General features: G+C 40.8%; 1 protein-coding gene across 1 annotated transcript; it reads right to left on the bottom strand.

The window, feature by feature from the left end:
* Nucleotides 1-1,261: 1,261 nt before the first annotated feature.
* On the bottom strand, nucleotides 1,262-22,373 carry aamp (angio-associated, migratory cell protein). The gene is made up of 11 exons (XM_084332426.1): nucleotides 21,995-22,373; nucleotides 21,075-21,212; nucleotides 20,757-20,876; nucleotides 18,586-18,725; nucleotides 16,148-16,292; nucleotides 13,865-13,948; nucleotides 13,638-13,753; nucleotides 12,882-12,982; nucleotides 8,031-8,121; nucleotides 7,032-7,186; nucleotides 1,262-6,068 (listed from the first exon to the last, which is right to left on the bottom strand). The coding sequence occupies exons 1-11, from the start codon at nucleotides 22,083-22,085 to the stop codon at nucleotides 5,993-5,995; spliced, it is 1,257 nt and encodes a 418-aa protein (XP_084188552.1). The 5' UTR covers nucleotides 22,086-22,373; the 3' UTR covers nucleotides 1,262-5,992.
* Between the last annotated feature and the right edge of the window lie 800 nt (nucleotides 22,374-23,173).

The following is a 23,173-nucleotide window of genomic DNA, read 5'->3' as shown; positions in this document are numbered from 1 at the left end:
GCTAAACTTGCTACCCTTTATTATTTCGCCCCTGCGTGATCTGGGCCCATAACCTGTTGACAGAGTCTGCTATGGGGCGACAATAATATGTTCATGAGGCATGGTTTCTATCTTTAGCCATTAAACGGCGTGGTTTATTTCACATTGGTCCACAGCAGTACATGAGACATCCTTCTCTTATGAGAGCGAAGGTGGAAGAGACAGAGGGGGAGTCGGCATCTCCTTATATACCCTCTACCTGGCGGCAGCATTAACAGCTCCGCCTATAGCGCCCTCCAGTGGAAACAGTTATACATAGTTAGACAGTTACTCAGTTACTTGCAATCATATATAACCTCTAACTTTAACAATGTTTATGTAAATTTGCACTCAGACGTTGTCTACTGCAGCTTTAAGAAACACGGGTTACATTTCTCTTTACTTCAGCCATCCAGTAGTTTCTGCCACAGAGTCCTTAGTTACCATGGCAACCCACTCCCAGCCTTTTGGCTGAGATCATTATAAGTTTTAACCATCTTTAAAACTCACATTTCACCTCAAGATGCAGTAATTTATAATTTTACTAAACATGAAATCATATCACATTTAATTATTTTCTCTGAATGTTTATTTAGTTTAAGTAGTTTTGTCATCTTTAGTATAAACTGATTTCCCTATTCAAAAAACGACCACAGTAATCTGTCTCTTTATATTATAGACTGTCTCTGGTTAAATGACCACAGTGATCCATCTCATTATATAGACTGTCTCTGGTTAAACTACCACAGTGACCCATCTCATTATATAGATTATAGACTGTCTCTGGTTAAACTACCACAGTGACCCATCTCATTATATAGACTGTCTCTGGTTAAACTACCACAGTGACCCATCTCATTATATAGACTGTCTCTGGTTAAACTACCACAGTGACCCATCTCATTATATAGACTGTCTCTGGTTAAACGACCACAGTGATCTGTCTCATTGTCTATGGATGCTGCACATGTGATGAAGGAGTGAACTGTGTATTGAATGCACAGTGCAGTTGCAATTAAACTGAATTTCCATACAATTTTAACTAAAACATGCCACAAGACCTAGTAATGCTATTACTTGTGTAATTTACTTAATTGTGTGTATTTCCCCCCAAAATAAGTTCACTATCATAAGCAAAAAAATTTTTTATTGAATTTGGCAAACATTTCCTAAATTCCCCAGCTTAACTTCCCATGGAAAATTTCTGGAAAGTTTCCAGAAATGTACCGGAAAGTTTCCGACCCTTGGACACAAAAATAACCCATAAGTACACTCTCACCAATTACAGTATGGCTGCTTGACATGAGAAAACCAGATGCATGAAAGAAGCTCTTGTGCACTAGACCACTGGCAGAATGTTGCTCTCCATACATATACAAGTATTTGATATTAACTGGTCTTAAAAATCAGCAGTCTTGCCTCTATATCTAAAGTCATCTACAAGTAACCATAGCGACCACCACACAGTCCCTGTTGTCCGCTGTCAACATCATTCCTCCCAGGTGTCAGGCTCCTCATTCATTTCCATTAATTTGTCCTTGAGGACAAAGTCAGAATATAATACTTCTGAATTTTAAAGCAATATTATTCTGTGTTATATATTTTTCTGAGTCAAAGTCTTTAGCTAATATTGCCATTTTCAAATTATGAGTAGCCTATAGGAACTACTTCTCACTCAGCTTACTTGTAGATGACTTTAGGTAGAGGTAAGACTACTGATTTTTTTACAGGTTCTACTAAAGTGAAATATCTCTTTAAGTTTTAAAGGAATGAAACTGCCGGGCAACCAACCATTTAATATCAAGTTTTACTGAAGTGAAATATCCCTTTAATCACAATCTGGGTGACCGAGCACTTCCATTTCATATGTCGTTAGTAACCGACCACAGCGGAGGACCGTCTACCAAGTGTAGATGTCTATAAATGACTAGAAGTTAATGGAAAAAAGATATATGTTGCGATGTCACTGCTGAGATGGATTTCATGTTGACTTATTACCAGGAGGGCACAAAAACAACTACACGGCAAACCTATAAAGAGCAATAACGCTGTGACCTTTTCATTTTACAAGCTCTCACCCTTACACATACATATATATATATATATATACATACACAGGCTATGTGTTGCAGAACATTCTCACAGATCATGAGTAAAAAAGGATGTGGTTTGGTAGTTTCAACAGATATAGCCTAACATACCATACCACTGAGTGTAGTACAAGATAGGAAATGCAGAATTAATTGATGTTCAATTTAACAGAAGTGCAGAAAAAAGTGTGAGTAAACACTTTCTCTCCGACAGACATTGAAACATTGTAATGTCTTCTGATCAAAAGCAGCATCATACGTGTAGCGGTGAGACGCGGCTCCCGTGGCTTGTAAACCTTGTAGGCCAGGGGTAATAAAGCAGTCAGTCTCTCTACGAGGACATTAACGTGTACTTATCACATTTCATAGGCTAGTAATTGCTAGTTACAGACACGCGAGATAGGAAATGCATTGGTTCTAGTAAAATCTCCACTGAACACAGGTGGGGTGAGGTGAGGGACGGACATTTTGGATGCAAACTTAGATAACCCAGGAGATTTCTTTTAATACATATTAAATGAAAGTTTTTTTTTATAAAAATTATTATTGGCCTTACCTGCTTTTATCATCCAGGGTATATTCATAAAGTTATTAGAGTAAAAAGATCTACTAAAATAAAGACTAATTCTGCTATCAAATGAGAAAATGTCTTTTCACCCAACGATTTAATGGATTAAAATATATCTGATGCAGAACTTCCTGGTAACCTTAAACGAAAAACAATGGTGATTTATTTTTTGCACATAATCTCACACATATACCAAGGCTCTAAACTGTTTTGCACACATTCATTTCATTAGTTATTGTTGGAATCTATTCTTTTCATCTACACATCATTTCATCGAACACAATCGTCCTCCGATGACATCACAGGAGGAGATATTCAAACTCATTAACTGTCAAACTAAATGTGTGCAAAACTGTTTATAGCCTTGGGATGCAAAATAAATCAACATTGTGCCCCTTTAAGTTAAAGATAGATTTGTCTTCATTCTTGTCTCATTAAAGTGATCCTTGTGAGACATGTTAAGCCAGTCTGAGCCACTTAGATCTGGCATGGACAGACAAACAAGACAGGTATCTGATCTCTTAAAGGGGCATTTCGCCAATTGGTTCTGTTGTGGGTAGAACATTTGATAATCAGACATAAAATAATCACAGAACTTCCTGTCTTCAATCTACGGCCTATTGATCACCAAGAATGCAATTGTCTGTGAAAATGTGAAATTGCGAGTATTTTGGGGGGAGACTATTATTTTAATACCACTGCATCCTCATCCGGTCGCAACTCAGTAGCGAGCTTTCCTCACATGAATGACTCATGTACCGAACGATAAGATTAAACTATAGTAGAAATTAATCACAAATAAAGCCTGAACAAAGCTAAACAAGCGCTTCTGTCTCCCACGACTTCCGAAATACACCGTCCTGCCTCGGCTGGTCGTTCCCATGCCTCCAGACTGGTCTCGTCCCGAAGGGTGAGATAATTGATGAGGTATCTTTTTATCTCATCTCAGATCATTCAAATCATCTTGGTGTGTAAACAATGAGCAGTGTTTAAGCACAACCTCACTTCCTGGGCACCAATAACACTAGTGTCTGTGTTTTAAAGAAACAGTGCAGTGGTGGAACCGGCATTGGGTTAATAAAACATTTCTTTTAATGGTTTCTCCCAAAGTGAAAGGTCATCGACCAATATACCGTATTATTTACATTGTTAGTTTATATCAATGTTTGGAAGGATTTTTTTTTTACAGAACTTCAAAGCATTCTTTTCGGGGGGAAAGCCGGAAGACCCTGCAACCTTGAGAATAAACTAGGAGGTACAACAGAGCAATGGAGTCTCGTCTTTGACTCTGTGCGAGAACAAATAAATGTTTCCCCCTCCATCACGATGATAAAACCAATTTAGCGTGATAGGACATATCTATAAAACACTGCCCCATGAATGGGCGGCTAGGTGGTGTAGTGGGCAAGGCACTCGCCACCAGTGTGGAGACGCTAGGATTCGCGTGTTCGAATCCAGCTCTCCACATTGTTTTCAGTTTAGCTGGTCGTCCGCAGTAATACACATTGGCCGTATTACGGGGAGGGAAAACTGAAGGGTGGGGATCGAACGTTGTGAACAAGCGACTCCTACAAGTCGGTTGGTGCGCCTGCGCAGTAGAATCAGGAAGTGTCGGGGGCAGCGTGAGCCTCCCACGCGTTACTCCTCGACACTGAGAGATAGAGCTGCGCAGGTGAAAAGATGCGACTGCTGTTACCTCAAGTACCGGAGGGGACTTGTGCTATGTATGACTTAGTCCACATTGCAGCCGGCTTGTGGGAGGCAAGAAACAGCGTTCGTGACAGGGGAGGGTTGAATTGGATGATACGAAATTGGGATGGGAGAAAAATAGAAAAATGGGAGAAAAAGTGGATCAAAAAAAAAAAAAACACTGCCCCATGATAAAAAGATCAAAAAGGATCTCCCAAGGCAACCACACAGGATATTATAATTATTCACTCAACTAATTTCACTGTTTATTCGCTACATACTGTAAAGATCAAACGATGGAAGGATCGCTGCTGAAACCCTGGCCTGGGTAGAAGGGCGCTCGGACCCAAATACAGAATGCAAAAAAATCCACCCGAAAACAGAATTCACATTGTGCTATTACAATGATCTTGGACAGTTACATCAATACCTATGATATAACTGTCTCTCTAAGTTGGAAATTGGAGCATCAAGATTTAAATTTGTGATGTCATCAAGTGACACTTTTTTGGAGTTGGTCCACTATTCACCGTCTATAGAGCAGCTCCGGGATTCATCTCTTGATGACATCATCACTATTCTCATCTCCCTGGTGTTCAAGGAATGATTCATTCATATTCACCAAATGAACCAGAGCTTTACAATATTATAAAAATAACATGTCAATTCTGTCTTAGGGTGGATTTCCCCCTCAATTTCCTCCATTAGAGAGACATAACATTATATGTCCAAAGTCCAGATGGCTTTCACTTGGCTTTGCATTCATTTTACACGTCAATCTTCCTTTTGGATTTTAGCATCGGAGACATTCTCCAACACAGGTACTCCATTTTAACCAGGTGTAAGAACTTTCATTCACTCACTCAGTCACACGAGGGCGGGTGCCCGTCAGGGGCATCACTTGTGCAATTTTACCAACCACCACCAGGTGGCATCTGTGAGCACTCTCTCCCTCTCTCTCTCAAGTGTTCTGTCCTGAGACCATATGAGCGGTACATTACACAGTATGAGCTAGCAAGCAAAACATGTGCAGCTTTCATGAGGGTTTGGGTTACTGTATGATTCACTCTGGCCATAAAGGGTATATTTATTGTGTGAATAAACTTCCTGGGTATTCAATACTAACGTTATTTGTCAATGTTATAGGGCTATCACTCTTTAGGTTGCCTGTTATTAAGCCAGTAGGTCATGGCTAACTCCGGGTGGACACTAGCTCCTATAGCTCCTATAGCAGGCCTGTTAACCCTGACATCCCAGTATGAGTGTAGCCCTGCATGGAAGCGCTACCAGAACAGCCCTCTGGAGGACAAAAAGCACCTTTCCGAGCTAAAATCAAGTGCAGCCAAAGTCTTAGATGATCATGTTTTCATTGTAGCCAGCTAGGATCCTAAAAGCAGCGGGTCAGATAAAGAGACGATGAGACCACAGAACAAGACTCTTTAAAAACAGAAGAAGATGGAACCTGTTCTCTACAGAGTGAAGAGAGAACAGGGGGGAAAATGTCTGATCATTAGATCATAGCTGTTGTTAATTGGGAAAGGTAGAGTGAGTGCATCAGTCCTCCATCTCTCTCTCCTTTATCTTAATCTCTCCTCCTCTTCTGCTCCCTTCCCTCCTTCCTCCCCACTTATCGATCCGGTCTTTGTAAGCAGAACACTTTGGCCTGACGGTCCCCGGAAGCTGTGACTGCCAGAGACGCCTCCCTGCAGGAGGAGAGAGAGAGACACAGACAGAGAGAGAGAAAGAGACACACAGACAAAGAGGGAAAGAGACACAGAGACAGACAGACAAAGAGGGAGAGACAGAGAGACACAAAGAGAGAGAGAGAGAGAGAGAGAGAGAGAGACACAGAGAGAGAGAGAAATAGAAAGAGAGACAGAGAGCAGACAGAGAGAGAGAAAATAGTTATTCTTCTGGCGAGAAGGTCACACACTCTTGGGTCATTATTTTTTAGGTGGTTTCATTATTCATCGTCGTGGTCCGTGTCTCATATGAGCATTTTTTTTGGGCCATCTGGCCTTCATCACCGTAGAGCTGAGTAGTTTAAAATACTTCTCCTCCTGTCATCCGTCACGTTCAAACGGGATTACTGTGTGGAAATACATGTCCCAGTAAGGAAAAGACTAAAGCAATGTCTAGTAAACCAGCTTACATAGTACGTAGTACTAGCAGCGTAGTACTATCCTTAAAGGAACACGCTATCATTATGGGAAATGTGCTTACCGTCTTCTCCAGAATCAGACAAGAAGATAGATACCAATGTCCTCTCTGTGCATTCAGTAGAAAGCTAGCCTAGTCCGTATCCGCTTCCATTCCATTCTATTAAGTTAGGCTAGCTGGCTGCCAGATAGTTTTCTACTGAACGCACAGAGAGGAAATTGGTATCCATCTTCTGGTCCGACTCTGGAGAAGAAGATGAGCATATTTCCAATAACGTTTGCGTGTTCCTTTAACTAATAAATGGCCATGTAGCCTTTCCATAATTACAGAATGGATTATAGTATGGATTCATCTACAGTATCTAAAATGAACGAACACTAGGTTTTTAGGTTTTATTTCTTCACACGCACACACACGATAAAGCTAAACACAACTCCCCACTACTGTTACTAATTTTAACACGACGGTGGTTAACGGCCATGTTTCCCGTTCTCGGTGACGCCTACCTGTTGAGGGCGAAGTCGAGGATCTCGGCCGTGTGGCCGCGGTATTCTGACACCATGCTGCCAGAGCGCGCGTCCCACAGGCGCACCGCCCCGTCCAGGCTGCACGTCGACACCACCGAAGAAGACTCCTCCCACCGCAGGTGGACAATGCCAGCCTGGGAGGAACGAACACACACACACACACACACACAAACTTGTGATTAAAATGAGAGACAAGGTAGGAGGCAAGATAACAAGACATAAAACATACACACTACAACTGTAGGCACTAGGGCTAAGTGACATTCAACTATTCCTTACAAAAAATTAAACGCAGGTTTGAACTATTCGAATATCTATGATTGCGCATTATGTCCACAAGAGGGCAAACCAATACAACAGGAGACACAACTAGTATAAATCATATTTATTTAAACAAAAATGAATTACCTTTAAGATCAACATACCTACATATATATAGAATAATGTATTCTCCCTCTCTTTATTATTCAATATCTAGAAGTTTGACCCTGAGGGATGATTTACAAACAGAGTGGAAGTCTCTCTCTCTCTCTCTCTCTCTCTCCGCGGCCCAGTTGGGTTCTGATCTCTCTGCCAACATGCCACACATTTGTTGTTGAATTATTGGCAGGTTCTTGGCATGACCTCCACTAAATGAAAGTGCCGTCGCGCGTCTCCTGTCCCACGCGAGAAGTGCAGATGAAGACAGCCGGGGCTGTTTTATTTTCTTCCCACAATCGAATATACATTTTCACAATTTAATGTATGTATTTTCTTTCACAATTTGATTATGAATTTGACTATAGAATATTTGTTGACAGCCCTAGTAGACACATATATGCTCATGCCAAGTGAGAACACGTTAAGTAAATGTATATAGAAACCATTCTGAAATCAAACACACACAGAGAGACAGAGAGAGAGACTGGGAGAGAGAGAGAGAAAGAAAGAGTGAAAGAGAGAGAGAGACAGAGTGAGAGAGACAGACAGACAGGTTACCTCGTGAAGGCACTTGTGTCTGAGGACCTGGGTGGAGAGGTCAAATATAGCCAGGGTTCCATCCAGATATGCCGTCGCTATCAGAGGCAAACTGGAGACAACAAGGAAGACACATAAATTATATATTATATAACCTTCATGAATATGATCCATAGTTTGATGACCCAACTACCGGTAAACACGTTTCTTCTACAGCTAGGTGCTCTAATAGGCACGACTTTGACTATACAGATTGTTATTAGTAGTCGACTGGGTTTTTCAACGGCCGATGTCAATATTGAGAGAGGAAGGCAGTCGATGGCCGATATATAATGCTGACGTTTCTCAAAATTGCTGAACTTAAATGAACATTTATTACCAATGTTATTGTCTGTCTGCATTATTTCTGACTGCTTAAGTTGGTATCGCAAGGTCACAAGGTGATTCTGTCCCACGACTCCACTGCTATCTCTTACTAAACACTGTGAATCCACTATCTCTCATTAAACACTGTGACTCCACTGCAATCTCTCATTAAACACTGACTACTATCTCATTAAACACTGTGCATCCACTGCTATCTCATTAAACACTGTGAATCCACTACTATCTCTCATTAAACACTGTGAATCCACTACTATCTCTCATTAACCACTGACTCCACTGCTATCTCTCATTAAACACTGTAATCCACTACTATCTCATTAAACACTGTGGATCCACTACTATCTCATTAAACACTGTGAATCCACTACTATCTCATTAAACACTGTGCATCCACTGCCATCTCTCATTAAACACTGTGAATCCACTATCTCTCATTAAACACTGTGAATCCACTGCTATCTCTCATTAAACACTGTGAATCCACTACTATCTCATTAAACACTGTGAATCCACTGCCATCTCTCATTAAACACTGTGAATCCACTGCCATCTCATTAAACACTGTGAATCCACTATCTCTCATTAAACACTGTGAATCCAGTCCACTGCTATCTCTCATTAAACACTGTGAATCCACTGCCATCTCATTAAACACTGTGAATCCACTATCTCTCATTAAACACTGTGGATCCACTATCTCTCATTAAACACTGTGGATCCACTACCATCTTTCATTAAACACTGTGAATCCACTATCATCTCATTAAACACTGAATCCACTATCTCTCATAAAACACTGTGAATCCACTGCCATCTCATTAAACACTGTGAATCCACTGCTATCTCTCATTAAACACTGTGAATCCACTGCTATCTCATTAAACACTGTGAATCCACTACTATCTCATTAAACACTGTGAATCCACTACCATGTCTGATATATACGACAACAACTATGGAGTTGCACAAGGGAGTTGCTTAGGTCCTTTACTCTTCTCCCTTTACATGTTACCGCTGGGTGATATCATCAGAGAACATAATGTAGATTTCCATAGCTATGCGGATGATACACAACTGTACATATCTGCTGAACCAAATGATACAGCGATTAGCTCCATTACAGACTGCTTACTGGCAATAGATAAATGGATGAGTAAGAACTTCCTGAAACTAAATGAGAACAAAACTGAAATTCTGATCATCAGCCTCAAAACTAAAAAAGAAACGTTAATAAAGAACCTAGGAGGACTAACCCCTTGGATCAAATCTGAGGTCACTAGTCTCGGGGTTATCATAGATTCAGAACTGAACTTCAATTCTCATATTAGCAAAGTAACGAAAACATCGTTCTTCCATCTCAGAAATATAGCAAAAGTACGACCATTTATTAATCAGAACGATGCTGAGAAGCTAATTCATGCATTCATATCTAGCCGGTTAGACTACTGTAATGCACTTTTCACAGGTCTCCCTAAGAAAACCACAGAGAGGCTTCAGCTAATCCAAAACTCCACAGCCCGACTGCTAACTAGAACCAAAAGGAGAGAGCACATTAGTCCAGTCTTAGCTGCTTTACACTGGCTTCCTGTAACATTTAGAATTGACTTTAAGGTCCTTCTCCTTACATACAAAGCTCTAAATGGACAGGGACCTAGCTACATCACCAACACTCTAATAAATTACACGCCAGCAAGAACACTGCGATCATCAGCTGCTGGACTACTAGAGGCTCCCAGAAACAGTCAAAAGAGGATCGGTAATGCAGCCTTTATCAACTATGCCCCAAAACTGTGGAACAAACTACCCCAAAACATCAGGGAAACCAACTCGCTAGACATCTTCAAAAGGCAGCTTAAAACCTATCTCTTTGCTCAGGCATTTCAATGACTTACCTGCACTATTCTTACCCTGCCTACTTTTCTATGCTAATTTTATCTTATTTTACACTGCCTATCAAATTCATGTGTCGGTTATATGACTATTTTTAAACTGAATCATTTTAAACTATTTTTCACACTTTTTACTGTAACCTTGCTATTTACATTTTTTACTGTTGTTGTACGTTCTATTTTATAATTTTTAGACTATTTTTAAACGTAATCATTTTAAACTACTTTATTATTTGTATTACTGAATAGAGAGCCTATTAGGATGCTAGATCCTAATGTGAAACACTGTGATTTACCATACCCTGCTATGCTCACCCATGCCTGTATTTTTACTGTTGTGAAGCACTTTGAACTGCAACCTCTGTATGAAAAGTGCTATACAAATAAAGTTATTATTATTATTACTATCTCATTAAACACTGTGAATCCACTATCTCTCATTAAACACTGTGAATCCACTACTATCTCTCATTAAACACTGTGAATCCACTGCTATCTCTCATTAAACACTGTGAATCCACTACTATCTCATTAAACACTGTGAATCCACTATCTCTCATTAAACACTGTGAATCCACTGCTATCTCTCATTAAACACTGTGAATCCACCACCATCTCTCATTAAACACTGTGAATCCACTGCTATCTCTCATTAAACACTGTGAATCCACCACCATCTCTCATTAAACACTGTACTGCTATCTCTCAGTAAACACTGAATCCACCACTATCTCTCATTAAACACTCATTAAACAAGTCAGCTTGGTGTATCGTCTCCAGAAGACAAAAGCTGTCCAAACTCAGTTCACTGTGTGCTGCTGGCACTAAGATGCAGTGTGGAGACAGGTGTGAGATAATAGGGGTATCTGCAAGTTAAATCTAAGATTTTTTTAAGACCTTTTTAATATCACTTATTTACATACATACTTACAAAATCTAATACCAATGTCACGACCATACAGAAAAACACAGAGACACTGAACTGGCGGCTGCACTTGCTTTAAATTCTTGCACGTTCCATACAAGCTCTCGCCAGACACGCCAAGCTCCCGGTAGCCCCGCAAAAAAACAACGACTTGAATACAAAAACATTTCATGTATTTTATATCGTTTAATCTCCCGACAGCCAGGATACCCCCCCCCCCACAAAAAAATTAATACCTGTGCAAATTAAATTTAAGACTTTAATACCTTTTAAGGCCTTAAATTGAGAATTATGAATTTAAGACTTTTTAAGACTTTTTAATACCCCGCAGATACCCTGGATAATTCTGTGATTTGTTCTTGGTCGGTCAAACTAGCAGCTGATGCTGTGTATAGAGAGCTGAGTGGATCATGGAGCTAATCGCAGTCATCATTCATACTGTAGAGGGGAAATATTAAGAGAACAAATGAGACTCGAGCAGGAAATAATTGGCAAAAGTTCGAGAAACTCTTTGCATTCAGTGGCAACTATAGCCAGTATTAAATGTGATATACCATTTAGAAATATGAACAATATGTGTTTAATCAGCTCATCAACTCATTTTGACATGTATTTAAATCAGGTTTTTAGAAGCTGTGTGGTACAATGCATCATGTCGAATTAGAATGTGAAATGAGCCGATTGTGGCGGCACCCCTGGACAGTTCCCACCGCTCTAACTCAATAACTCTCATAACATTACCTAATTAATTTGTAAAAGAGAGATTTGGGGATGCCGGAGAGATTATGCGCATAATAAATCAAGAGAGTTCCCTTAAGTACCAGCCAGAACTGAGAACATAAAATGCATTACTTGTACTGAATGGTGTAGACTAGACTTGGGTTCACATGGGACAGAAATGATATCATTAATTTCATCTCCATTAGAGATCTTCTATGCGCAAAGAATGCAGAAAAGGTAGTTTGTTTTTTTGCTTTGATTTCTGACTTGTTACACACAGCTCTCTGTATCGTATTTTAGTATTGGGGAGGTTCTGGACTCAGATACCCAGTGTATCATAATACAGGGTTTGCTGAAATCCCTGAAGGGGATCAATAAAGGAATATTTTATCTTATCTTAAACAATAGTATAGGGGTGAAGTGCCACTATGACAATGTGCCAGCGCCACCATGTGTTTTTAAAAATGTATTCATTCATTTTAAAATAAATATATATATATATATATTTTTTGTGAAAGCTCTGGGCCAGCTTAGAAACCGACACATCATTGTCTATAATATGCGATTGCTCGGTTCCTCTGTGTGTGTGTGTGTGTGTGTGTGTGTGTGTGTGTGTGTGTGTGTGTGTGTGCGCGTGTGTTTTCATGCTCAATGTTAAACTATTGTGCAACCTTATACACTGTACTTACATAAATAACTTCTTTTGAATGTACCTTTGTGTTTTATTTTATTGAAATTATGTTTTTAAGTTACAGGAAATGACAGCAAAACTTTTTGCCTCCCGGGCGGTGGGCACTTTTCCAAAATCCTTTGGAAAGCCCTGATATACATATCATATACACATATATATACATCCCATATGTATACCGGTATATATATATATATATATATATTGATGAATCTCTAGTATAGGTCAAGTCTTAATGTGCATTAGACAGTATCTATACTCACACGTTGCAGAATCCCACTGACTCTACAGAGTTAGTTTCTAACTCGGAGTCATCACTAGAGCCTTTGGCTTTGGCTCCCGCCATTCTGAATGTTCCCACCACCTTTACAATACACACACACACACGCACACACACACACACAAAGTTAACATCCTCACACATAAAAGGGTACTAAGGCGATGTTGAGATGCTGTGTATGCTATAAATTACAAAACACAAAGTAGGTCAAAGATGTGGACTCAAAACCTGCTCCAACCACAAACACATTCTCAATGGTGCTGTACAGTATATACCGTATATATATATAAATGTATTCTTACCATGTATGTGTCTATCCACATCAGTCTGTACATACCGGTCCGGCATATAATCCTTTATGCATATTGATAGATGTCCCTTGCCTGCTCTTGCTAACTGCGCTGCTGGCTAGTGTGACTACTACCATAGTGTCTTTATACCCGTGTTGCAGCTCTGTACATACATCTGATTTGCACTACACTCAGTGGTGCTAATTTGTGTATTTTATATCCAGTTTTAATCACCTGTACATTGTATATCACTATTGCACTTTACTGTTACATTTGCACTCTGGTTGGATGCCAGACTTCGTCTCGTTGTGCTGTACTTGTGCTGCATGATGACAATACATTTTCATGTGATCGTAATGCAATACGTGATCAAAAGCTCCTCTCATCATCATCCTCTCCCCTGGTGTTTCCTCTTCCATCACCCGCCCCCCCCCCCCCCTGGTGCCCACCTTGCCCGTGCCAGTGTTGATGAGCTTGGCAGAGCCGTCCACCGAGCCCGTCAGCACCAGAGAGCCGTCCTTATTGCACGCCAGGCACGTCAGCGCCCCCTGGTGTCCGTCTTGACCTGTCGCAGGATAGAACTTTTCTCATGACATCTCAAAAATGCTTTGTGGATAAGACTGAAAGGACTCCATACATAACTGAATATGAGAAGGGGGATGTGTATATATCTGACCTTTAATGACGTGGATGGCATTGCCATGCTTCAGATCCCACACTCGTACTATCCCGTCCTCGTAGCCCACCACGGCCCTTTTACCTGGGGACAAACACCACACAATGTAATCGTTTTTTTTTTATGTATTTTTATTTTTTTTTATACATGGTTTTCTCCTGCACATTTCCTCAGATTTTAAATACTATATCTAAATATACATTAATGAAATAATGTATTAATATATTATATATATAAAATACATAAATTATTTATTTATATAAAAATGTATCTCTTCAATGTATATTTTTTTTTTGTATTTTTTTTTGTATTATTTTTTAAACAAACACATAAACAAACATGACAACACACGATAAGATATACAAGCATTAGTTGTCAGTGCACATCCAATGAAATCACATTTTAGTTAATTGTCTTATATAGGATATACCCCTAATACCTGTCTAAAAACCTACACACATATGCTCCAGCTCGAACCCCCCCCTCCCGGACCCCACCTTGGATAGTACCTCCACTATCCCTCGCACCTAACCAGACACTACCATTATAAGCTAGCTTTTATTCTCTCCACCACTTCTAACCACATTGACATTTTGGATTCATTGAGACCCAGAATTCTTGCTGTAGATATTTCTTGATAAATCACATCGAGATATGTAAGAAACCGAACTTTCCGGCACATTTTTTCCGGTTGAAACCAGCGTGATGCGATCAGCTTTTTAGCTACTGTGATACCCGATAAAACCAATCTCTTTAGCTGTGGATTTAATGCAAACTCAAAAACATCATTCAATGGTAATACCGAGGGGTGTACAGGTATATTCCAAGATACAAGTTTTGATAATTGTTGGGTCACATCTTTCCAGAATGTCTTAACTGGTGGGCAGTCCCAATACATGTGCATAAATGTCCCTTCGTCCCCATTTGTTTAAGACCCATTCTGCTCAGTCTTATAGGAGTCAAGTATGTCCTGTGAATATAGTTAAGATTGATTTGTTGATGGTCCGGGTTCCTTGATGTAAGTCGGACATTTGCCCAGGCTCCTTGCCAATCAAAGTCACTTTCCAGGTCTGGTATATCCCTCCTCCAGGCAGAGTCTAGTTGGTAATGTATATTTATAGTTTTATCTAAAACTATATATGTATACTCGTTATTTGATCGTTATTTCTTTTATTCTCTATTTCCATGCATTATCCATTCAGGGAGCCTGGTGTTACTATAAGGAATGAGTCTGAGGTCGCAAAAGTCCAATACCACCGCCTGGTGGGATGCGGCCGGTGTTGCACTTCCTTTGTGACTGTGTATGGGGCTGTGCGTCGATGGCTTCACCCGATCGCATTGAATCATTTCGGGACCCCCGATTCATTATGCTGTGGTGGGTTATGTCGTGGGCCAAATGGACATACGATCTACCAGATGGCAATCAAATAATTGGAATATACTTTTTGGAATCCCACCTGCCACAAGTAAGAGCAATTTAACATCAATTTCAGCCTGATTGTGTCTTCGCCATGATCAGCGTATGTTGTTGTACTAACGAATGCCGTTATTGACAATCAATTAATCAGAAACGACCCCCCCCCCCCTTTCATGCATTCATGATGGAACATAATACCGATCATATGCATTTGAAATTTTTATTGTAGCGTGTATAGGGACGAAATGCCAATGGATTAAGTATAATATACGCTGCAGGCTATTACTAGCCTCCCAGGAATGACCCTAAACCGCTCTAAAACCATACTTATATTCACCACAGTATAAAACGGGAATGTATATGGATGGAAACATTTTTTATTTTTCACATCTTGAACGATAGATACTCGATGTCAAATGGGCCATAGTATTGCATCCATAGCTATAATATAGAATATATAGTATAGCCCTGCAAACAAGGTGACCGACTCCATTGGTTTAATGCGTGGCAGCACATAGCCATATCCCGTTCCCAGCGTGGCAGAGAAAGAGTTAATTCATAGTATATATATTCTGATTAAATTGTATTGCCTATATTTATTGCAACGTATATTATGACCTATCGGTTTTTCTCATATTTCTCATTTTCTCATATTTTATATTCAAACTTTTTTTTGTATTGCCTGTATTTATTGTCTTTCTATTACCCTGCCCATACCTCCCCTCCCCTGTGCTACTTGATGCCTGAATTTCCCCAAGGGAATCAATAAAGGAATATCTGATCTTATCTTATTTATAAGATTCCTCAATATTAAAAACGAGGATCTTCAAGAGCCCCGATTCCGTCCTCGTCTCTCCCTCTCTCACCGTCTGGGAGGATTCTGCCGGTGGTAGCCTGGCAGGCGGGGCCCTGGAAGGTCTTACAGTCTCCCCCGGGAATCTTCCACATCCACACGTTCCCGTCGGCCGCTCCCGCCATCAGCACGGGGGCACAGGGATGCCATTGCAGCCACTGGGGGGGGGGGGAAGGGGTGAGGAGGAGAGCAGATGACCCCCGACGTGAACACACGCGTTTACATACAACAGTGAGTTCCATGCTGGAAGGAGAGTGGACAGTGATAACGTTGCTGACATACAATCTGAACTTTGACCTCAGAGTCGTCACGGCAATCAAAGAGAAAAATAACAGTTTTATAGTTTATATGTTTTCAAACTAAAGACGATAAGTGTTGTTTTTCACTGCCCCTTGTACACCGACTTGAGGAGGGTTTTATTTGAGAAAGTTCAATTTGTAAATCCGGATTTGTTTTGGCAGTCTGAGAGTTGTATGTTGAGTTGTTTTTTTGTGGAGGAGATTTTTGGAGAAAGGATGGCACTTAAGACATTGACCGCCAGCAGCAGGGGGTGCTGATCCCCCTTCAGCGCCAGGTCTTGATTCAATGGATATAGTTCTAGAATGCCAAATTTGCGAGTGCTTAAAATATATCTTATAACTTATATTATAGCTATGGGTCTAATACACCCGTCGATTGTCAGTGAGTTGCTTCCAGTCAACATGCACAAAACAGATTGTTTTTTTCATCCGTACATTTCCGTTTTATACCGTTTTGAATACAAGTATAGTTTTGGTGATTCTTAGTAATCCCAGGAAAAGACGCGATAATAGCGTTTTAGTGGAATACACTTATCACGTTGTCATTTTTCGCCTGATTATCGAATCTTCCTGAAATCAACGCTAGATTATCATTATTATATCTCCTCGTGCATACATGAAATGGCCCTCGTAGCGCCCCCCCCCCCCCCCCCCCCCCCCCCACCGCAGCCAATGGTAGAAAGCACAACACGGTCCACACAGATAGCTTTGATCGCAGGAGAAAGAAATATCAGATCAACGCAAGGTTTTATATATAGTGTTCTTACCTTGTCTCTGATGTAATGCAAAAAAAAGAATCCAATTATCTGATCGCCATTCCAGTTATCCAAAGAGATCCTGTCCCCGACATTACCGAGCGTTACACATGAACGGGCGGGGTTAGTGTTCCATGCCATCGTTGTAAAGGCCTGCCTCGCCTGAGTATTTAAACTCGCCCCCACGGCTCAGATCGGCTCAGAAAACACACCAGACCGTTTCCAATGAAGTGCAATAGCTCCGCAAGGCAGTAGAGGGCGGTGTTGACCGTCTGCCAGAATGAGTTACAAAACACATTATATCCTATATAATTGTATATGAATTCCTCTTGTTTCTTTGAAGTACATTGTTTACAGCTTGTTATGTTTTATTTTGTTTTCTTTTTTGTGGCCATCTTGGTCTATATACTTCTTTGTTAAAGGGGAACTCCACTTTTTTTGGAAATTAGCTTATTTAACATCTTCCCTGGAGTTAGACAAGAAGATGCATACCTTTTTTGTCTCTGTGCGTGCATTTTAGCTTTGGGAATAGACGCTCCGTTAGCATAGCTTAGCTTCATCACTGGAAGTGAGGCAGGACAGTAGCCTTACAGTGCCTTACAGTGTATTGCAAGGTCTGACATTGACCAAACTTGATATGCATGACCTTGGTGGGCTCTAGGTCAACTCCTGAAAAGGGGGTCAATGTCAGACTTTGCAATCAAAAGTTAGGGGGCTAATAACCCTTGCCATAATTTCAGTGCGCCCCTAACTTTTGATTGCAAGGTCTGACATTGACCCCCTTTTCAGGAGTTGACCTAGAGCCCACCAAGGTCATGCATATCAAGTTTGGTCAATGTCAGACCTTGCAATACACTGTAAGGCACTGTAAGGCTACTGTCCTGCCTCACTTCCAGTGATGAAGCTAAGCTATGCTAACGGAGCGTCTATTCCCAAAGCTAAAATGCACGCACAGAGACAAAAAAGGTATGCATCTTCTTGTCTAACTCCAGGGAAGATGTTAAATAAGCGAATTTAAAAAAAAAGTGGAGTTCCCCTTTAAGTATAGTATACTATATACTTATTGTTTATGTGTCTTGTTGTAAGCCATTATGGGCTGGGCATACATCTGTATGTAAGACACAAAAATAAAAAAGATCAATCAACCAATCGCACAATATGAATAAATGAATGTATAATAATTGCACTGTTGAGACCCATGACAAGAAATGGGTGTTCCTATAGAGCCCTTGTACCCCCCCCCCCCCCCCCCCCCGTCTAGATTATCGTTACAAGACAACTATACATTGTAATATATATTGTTACCGTTCCAAAATGCTAATGCTATATCACAAGAAGAAATGCAGGCCATATCGCTCACCCCTAGTGTGTATTATGTTGTCTGAAGAGTTCATTACCTCTAGGTCTCCCACCTCGAACGACCAGACCTCCTGCTTGGTCTCCACGCTCCACACCTTGATCATGCCGCTCATGTCGCCAGAAGCCACCAGGGAAGAGTCGTGGCTGAACTCGACACACGTCACCGAGTCCTTGTGTCCTGTGGAGACACGCAGGCAGGCTTTTGTTTTAACCCTTTCACTACCACACTACAGAAGGTTAACCTTCTGTAGTGTGGTTGGGAAAGGGTTAACCCTTTGCCGTGTGGTAGTGAAAGGGTTAACCTTCTGTATAATAATTGCCAACTTATACTGGAGGCAGAAGGCTAATGTTAGAATAGGAAAGGAGAAATCAAGAGACTTCCCGGTGGAGAAGGGTGTAAGACAAGGATGCATCTTGTCACTGATGAAAAAAGGTCTTCTGAGAGGAGGGAAAGGAGTAAAACTTGGTGAAGAGAACATCACCAATATAATATACGCGGATGACACTGCTATAGTCTGTAACTGTCAAGAAGATCTACAGGACAAAACACAAAGAAAACTAAAGTAATGATCATTGAAAAAACACCAGGAACTGTTTGTAAAATACAGGTGGATGGAGAAAAACTTGAACAAGTGAAGGAGTACATGTACCTTGGAAGCTGGATCAGTGAAGGTGGAAGAGCTAACATGGACATTAAGAGAAGAACCGGAATTGCAAAGGGCGCATTCTGGAACCATAAAGAATTATTGAGAAGAAACATAAGTTGGAAAACGAAGACCAGGATTTTGGAAACGTATGTTATGTCAGTCTTTTCATACGGAGCAGAAGCATGGACGCTGAATGAAGAGGCAAAGAGGATGATAGACTACTGAGAAGAGCGGATATGCAAGGAGGACAGCTGCTGGAGAGGTTGAAAAAGAGAAAGATGGAGTTGTGCGGGCATGTTCTGAGAGGATCCAGCGGGGAGATGTTCAAGAAGGTGGTGATGGGGAAGGTGGATGGAAAGAGAGGAAGTGGAAGACCAAGAAGAGGCTGGGTAGACAACGTCTGTGATTGGAGCGGAGTGAGAGGCGGAGTCACGGAGTTGGAGAGAAGAAGTGGGGACAGAATGGGTTGGAGAGTGATAGGCAACCTTCGGAACGAAGAAGCCACCTAATGATGATGAGTGTCGCAGTGAAAGGGTTAACCCTTTGGTAGTGTGGTAGTGAAAGGGTTAAGCACAAGTTGTTGTTTTCTTCCTAGAGGTCATTAGGTCACCTGGCTAAAATACTTATACCCTGTATCAACAGATATCAGATACCAAGAACAGAGTACTCGTGTAGTGTTATTTAATGCATATGAAAGGATGATCTACTGTATAAACTAAATTACAAATAATTACAAAAAGATTTGATTTGATTTAAGAAAATTATGGAATTTGATATTTGGTTCCATTGAAACCTAAAAGGTTTAACTGTAGAAAGAATGTCTCGCCACAATTTTCAATTAGAATAAAGCAGCAGTCAAATGATCAGCGTGTACTCAAAAAAGTACTTTGTCGACTAAGAGAGGTATCGGTACGCCTTATTATTTAATCAGCGCTTTAACCCGGGTCCAACTTGACAACAAAAACAAACATTCTAGAGCGCTCTACTGTACATTCGATTTCCTGTCAGCTGTCTGAGACTATAAAAGAAGGAAGGGTCATCACGTCACCAGCGTTCTATGCTCTGCTTGGTGCCAGACTTTGGTGCTAGTTCTATTGAAGCCTGTATTAAAAAAGTCTAAATATACCAGCTATCTCAGAAAATATACATCAACCGATATATCGTTAGCTAGTACAACAATGCAACACATTATCGATGATTCTGACATATTAAATGTCATAAACAAGGAGATGCTGATCCTATTCAACTTGATGTCAGCCGAACTGAAAGTTTTCACACTTGGCACCGATGTGCGTTGTCAGCTGTAGCAAACACTGCAGCAGAAAATCAACTGTAGTCCAAGCTGTTGCCTAGCAACGCACTTCCACTGAAACAGTCTATAGCGCCAGTGCGCCACCACTCTTGTTTTGGCTGCTCCACTGAAACAGTCTATAGCGCCACCAAGCTTGTTTTGGCTGTTCTAATGAAACCATCTATAGCGTCACCAAGCTTGTTCTATAGCGCCACCAAGCTTGTTTTGGCTGTTCTAATGAAACCACCTATAGCGCCACCACCCTCTTCACCTGTGCACTGGAACAGCACCTCTCCGTCGCTCACCCTCCACACATAGGCCTTGTCATCCTCTCCTCCCGTCACAGCCAGGCTGTTGGTCGCGGGGTCCAGGCTCACACAGAACACAGATCCTGGGAGGAGGACGGACACCAGGGAACTCGTCAAACAAGTGAAAGAACGGACATGTCCAATTGCGCTGCACCCTCATGATCGATTAGGTCAACCAAGACTTTGTTAGTCCGTTTGTCTTTTTTTGGTTTTTGTACTATATTTCATGCTGAATTACTAATAACCAAAACTATTATAAAAGTATGTGTGTACGACGGTACCGGTATGCTTAGAGAAGGTGAGCTCGCTGTCGTCCTGCTCAGGCTCCATTTCATCATCTGTCTCCCAGCCTTCATTGTCGTTGTCCTCATTCCCAGCGTCGTCAAAGTCCACGTCGTCCAGGTCATCAGCCAAGTCGTCTGTTGAATGGAGAGAGGAAGGAAACTTGTTATGAAATACAGTTTGTTCCTAGTTAGTGTTTCTCCTGTTCCCTGTAGTGTTCAGTTGACCCTGTTAGTCTGTGTTCCTAGTGTTAGTGTTTCTCCTGTTCCCTGTTCAGTTGACCCTGTTAGTCTGTGTTCCTAGTGTTAGTGTTTCTCCTGTTCCCTGTTCAGTTGACCCTGTTAGTCTGTGTTCCTAGTGTTAGTGTTTCTCCTGTTAAGTTGGAGACTCCTGGAGTAACTCCCCAGTGTTCAGCCACACTTAGAATGTTTTCTCCCACGGGCGGATGCTTAAAGGAAAACTCCAACATTTTGGGAAATTCGCTTATTTGCCATCTACCCTGGAGTTAGACAAGAAATACCTTTTTTCTTCTCTGTGCATGCATTAGGAGTAGGAAGACGCGCACCGTTAGCCTAGCTTAGCGTCAGTCACTGGAAGTAGGTTCCTCCATTAGCCTAGTTCCCAACGTCTTCCCACTCCTACTGCATGCACAGAGAAGAAAAAGGTATGCATCTTCTTGTCTAACTCCAGGCCAGGGTAGATGGCAAATAAGCTAATTCCCCAAAATGTTGGAGTTTTCCTTTATTAAAGGGTTCTGCAGTGTCACCGAATTCACAGATTGAACAAGTAAATGTCAGCAACCAGGAGGTAATAAACAACATTTAGGCCCTGGGCTGTTTGATGATATAGCTCTTGTAAACATTTACAGTCAGGATGACTCGATCAGTCTGTAAGCAAAGTTAGGATGATAAACACTCACCGGGGCTCTGCTCCATATCGTCTAGGTCGATGACTTCAATTATTTCTTCGTCTCCGAAGAGGACGAGTGTATTTTCGTCTGAGTGGTCCATTGTGTTAACCTGCAAGTCTACTTCGAGTCCCGGAGAAAACAAACCTGAAGTAACAGAAGCAGAAACGGTGTAAACGATGCAGTTTAGCCGACAGCTAACAACACGTTAGTTCAGCTGCACACAAGACAACCCTTTGTTGGACGTTTCAGCCAACAAAAAAAAGCTGGTGTCTAAAGAAGCTAACAATCACGAATTACCCCAGAAGATCTAATTATATTTCAGATGTTTCGATTAAAAAAAAAGCAATAAACATGATCAAAACTCAAAATACATCGTCCCCATGTTTTCTTCACATGTGAGGACCTATGCGCACAAAGATGACGCGGTGACACAGGACCAATCGGATGCACCGTTTTCAGTGTCGCAACTTCAGTTCCATTCAGTATTTTTTCCACTAGAAGGCAGAATAACAAAGTGACTATAAATACATTAGTCTGTAGAGAAGGAGGGTAAACCCGCCTTAAAAATTCAGTTTACCAATTTATTATTTGTGAAATAGGGTTTAAACTTTACACACCTTGTTAAACCGATATCAATCTGTATTATTTGAAATTCACAGTACTGTATTTGCAAATCTGGTATGTCATAATGTATAGATGTAGCAGTACTGTATGTGTATGTCATATATGTTATGATGAATTGAAAAAAGGGGACCCTGGTGTAAACAAGACGAAAGTCTTTCTCTGGTCTGCATCCCCTTAACTGTACTGTACTGTAGGACCCATCTGCAATCTGTTAATAAAGTTTTCAATCAATCAATGCTATAGATGTAGTCAATAGGTTATCAGATTGTAATCAGCAATGGTGGGTAATACTGATGGAAATTGATTGCAAATTACATACAAATATTGCGTGTTTTTGCGAGGGAGAACTATTCAGAAAAAAGGAAGGGAACATTTCTGAGGAAATAACAACATATTATATGTCGATGACTGCCATTACTGTCTGTGATTGATTGATTGATTGATTGATTGAAAACTTTATTAACAGATTGCAGAATGGGTACAGTACAGTACAGCTCAATACATACAATTGTTAAGGGGATGCAGACCAGAGAAAGACTTTCGTCTTGTTTACATCAGGGTCCC

Source organism: Notolepis coatsorum (genome assembly GCF_963971535.1).
Source record: "Notolepis coatsorum genome assembly, chromosome: 1".
NCBI lineage: Eukaryota > Metazoa > Chordata > Actinopteri > Aulopiformes > Paralepididae > Notolepis > Notolepis coatsorum.
The sequence above is the reverse complement of the archived record's forward strand: the minus strand, read 5'-3'. Positions and strand labels throughout refer to the sequence as shown.

Bases quoted from the DNA above. Each gene is read 5' to 3' on its own strand.
- aamp (XM_084332426.1), bottom strand. From the start codon at position 22,085: ATGGACCACTCAGACGAAAATACACTCGTCCTCTTCGGAGACGAAGAA. The intron at 21,213-21,994 runs GTGAGTGTTTAT...TCCATTCAACAG, and splicing joins CGATATGGAGCAGAGCCCCG to ACGACTTGGCTGATGACCTG. The intron at 12,983-13,637 runs GTGGGCACCAGG...TGTATTGTAAAG, and splicing joins TCAACACTGGCACGGGCAAG to GTGGTGGGAACATTCAGAAT.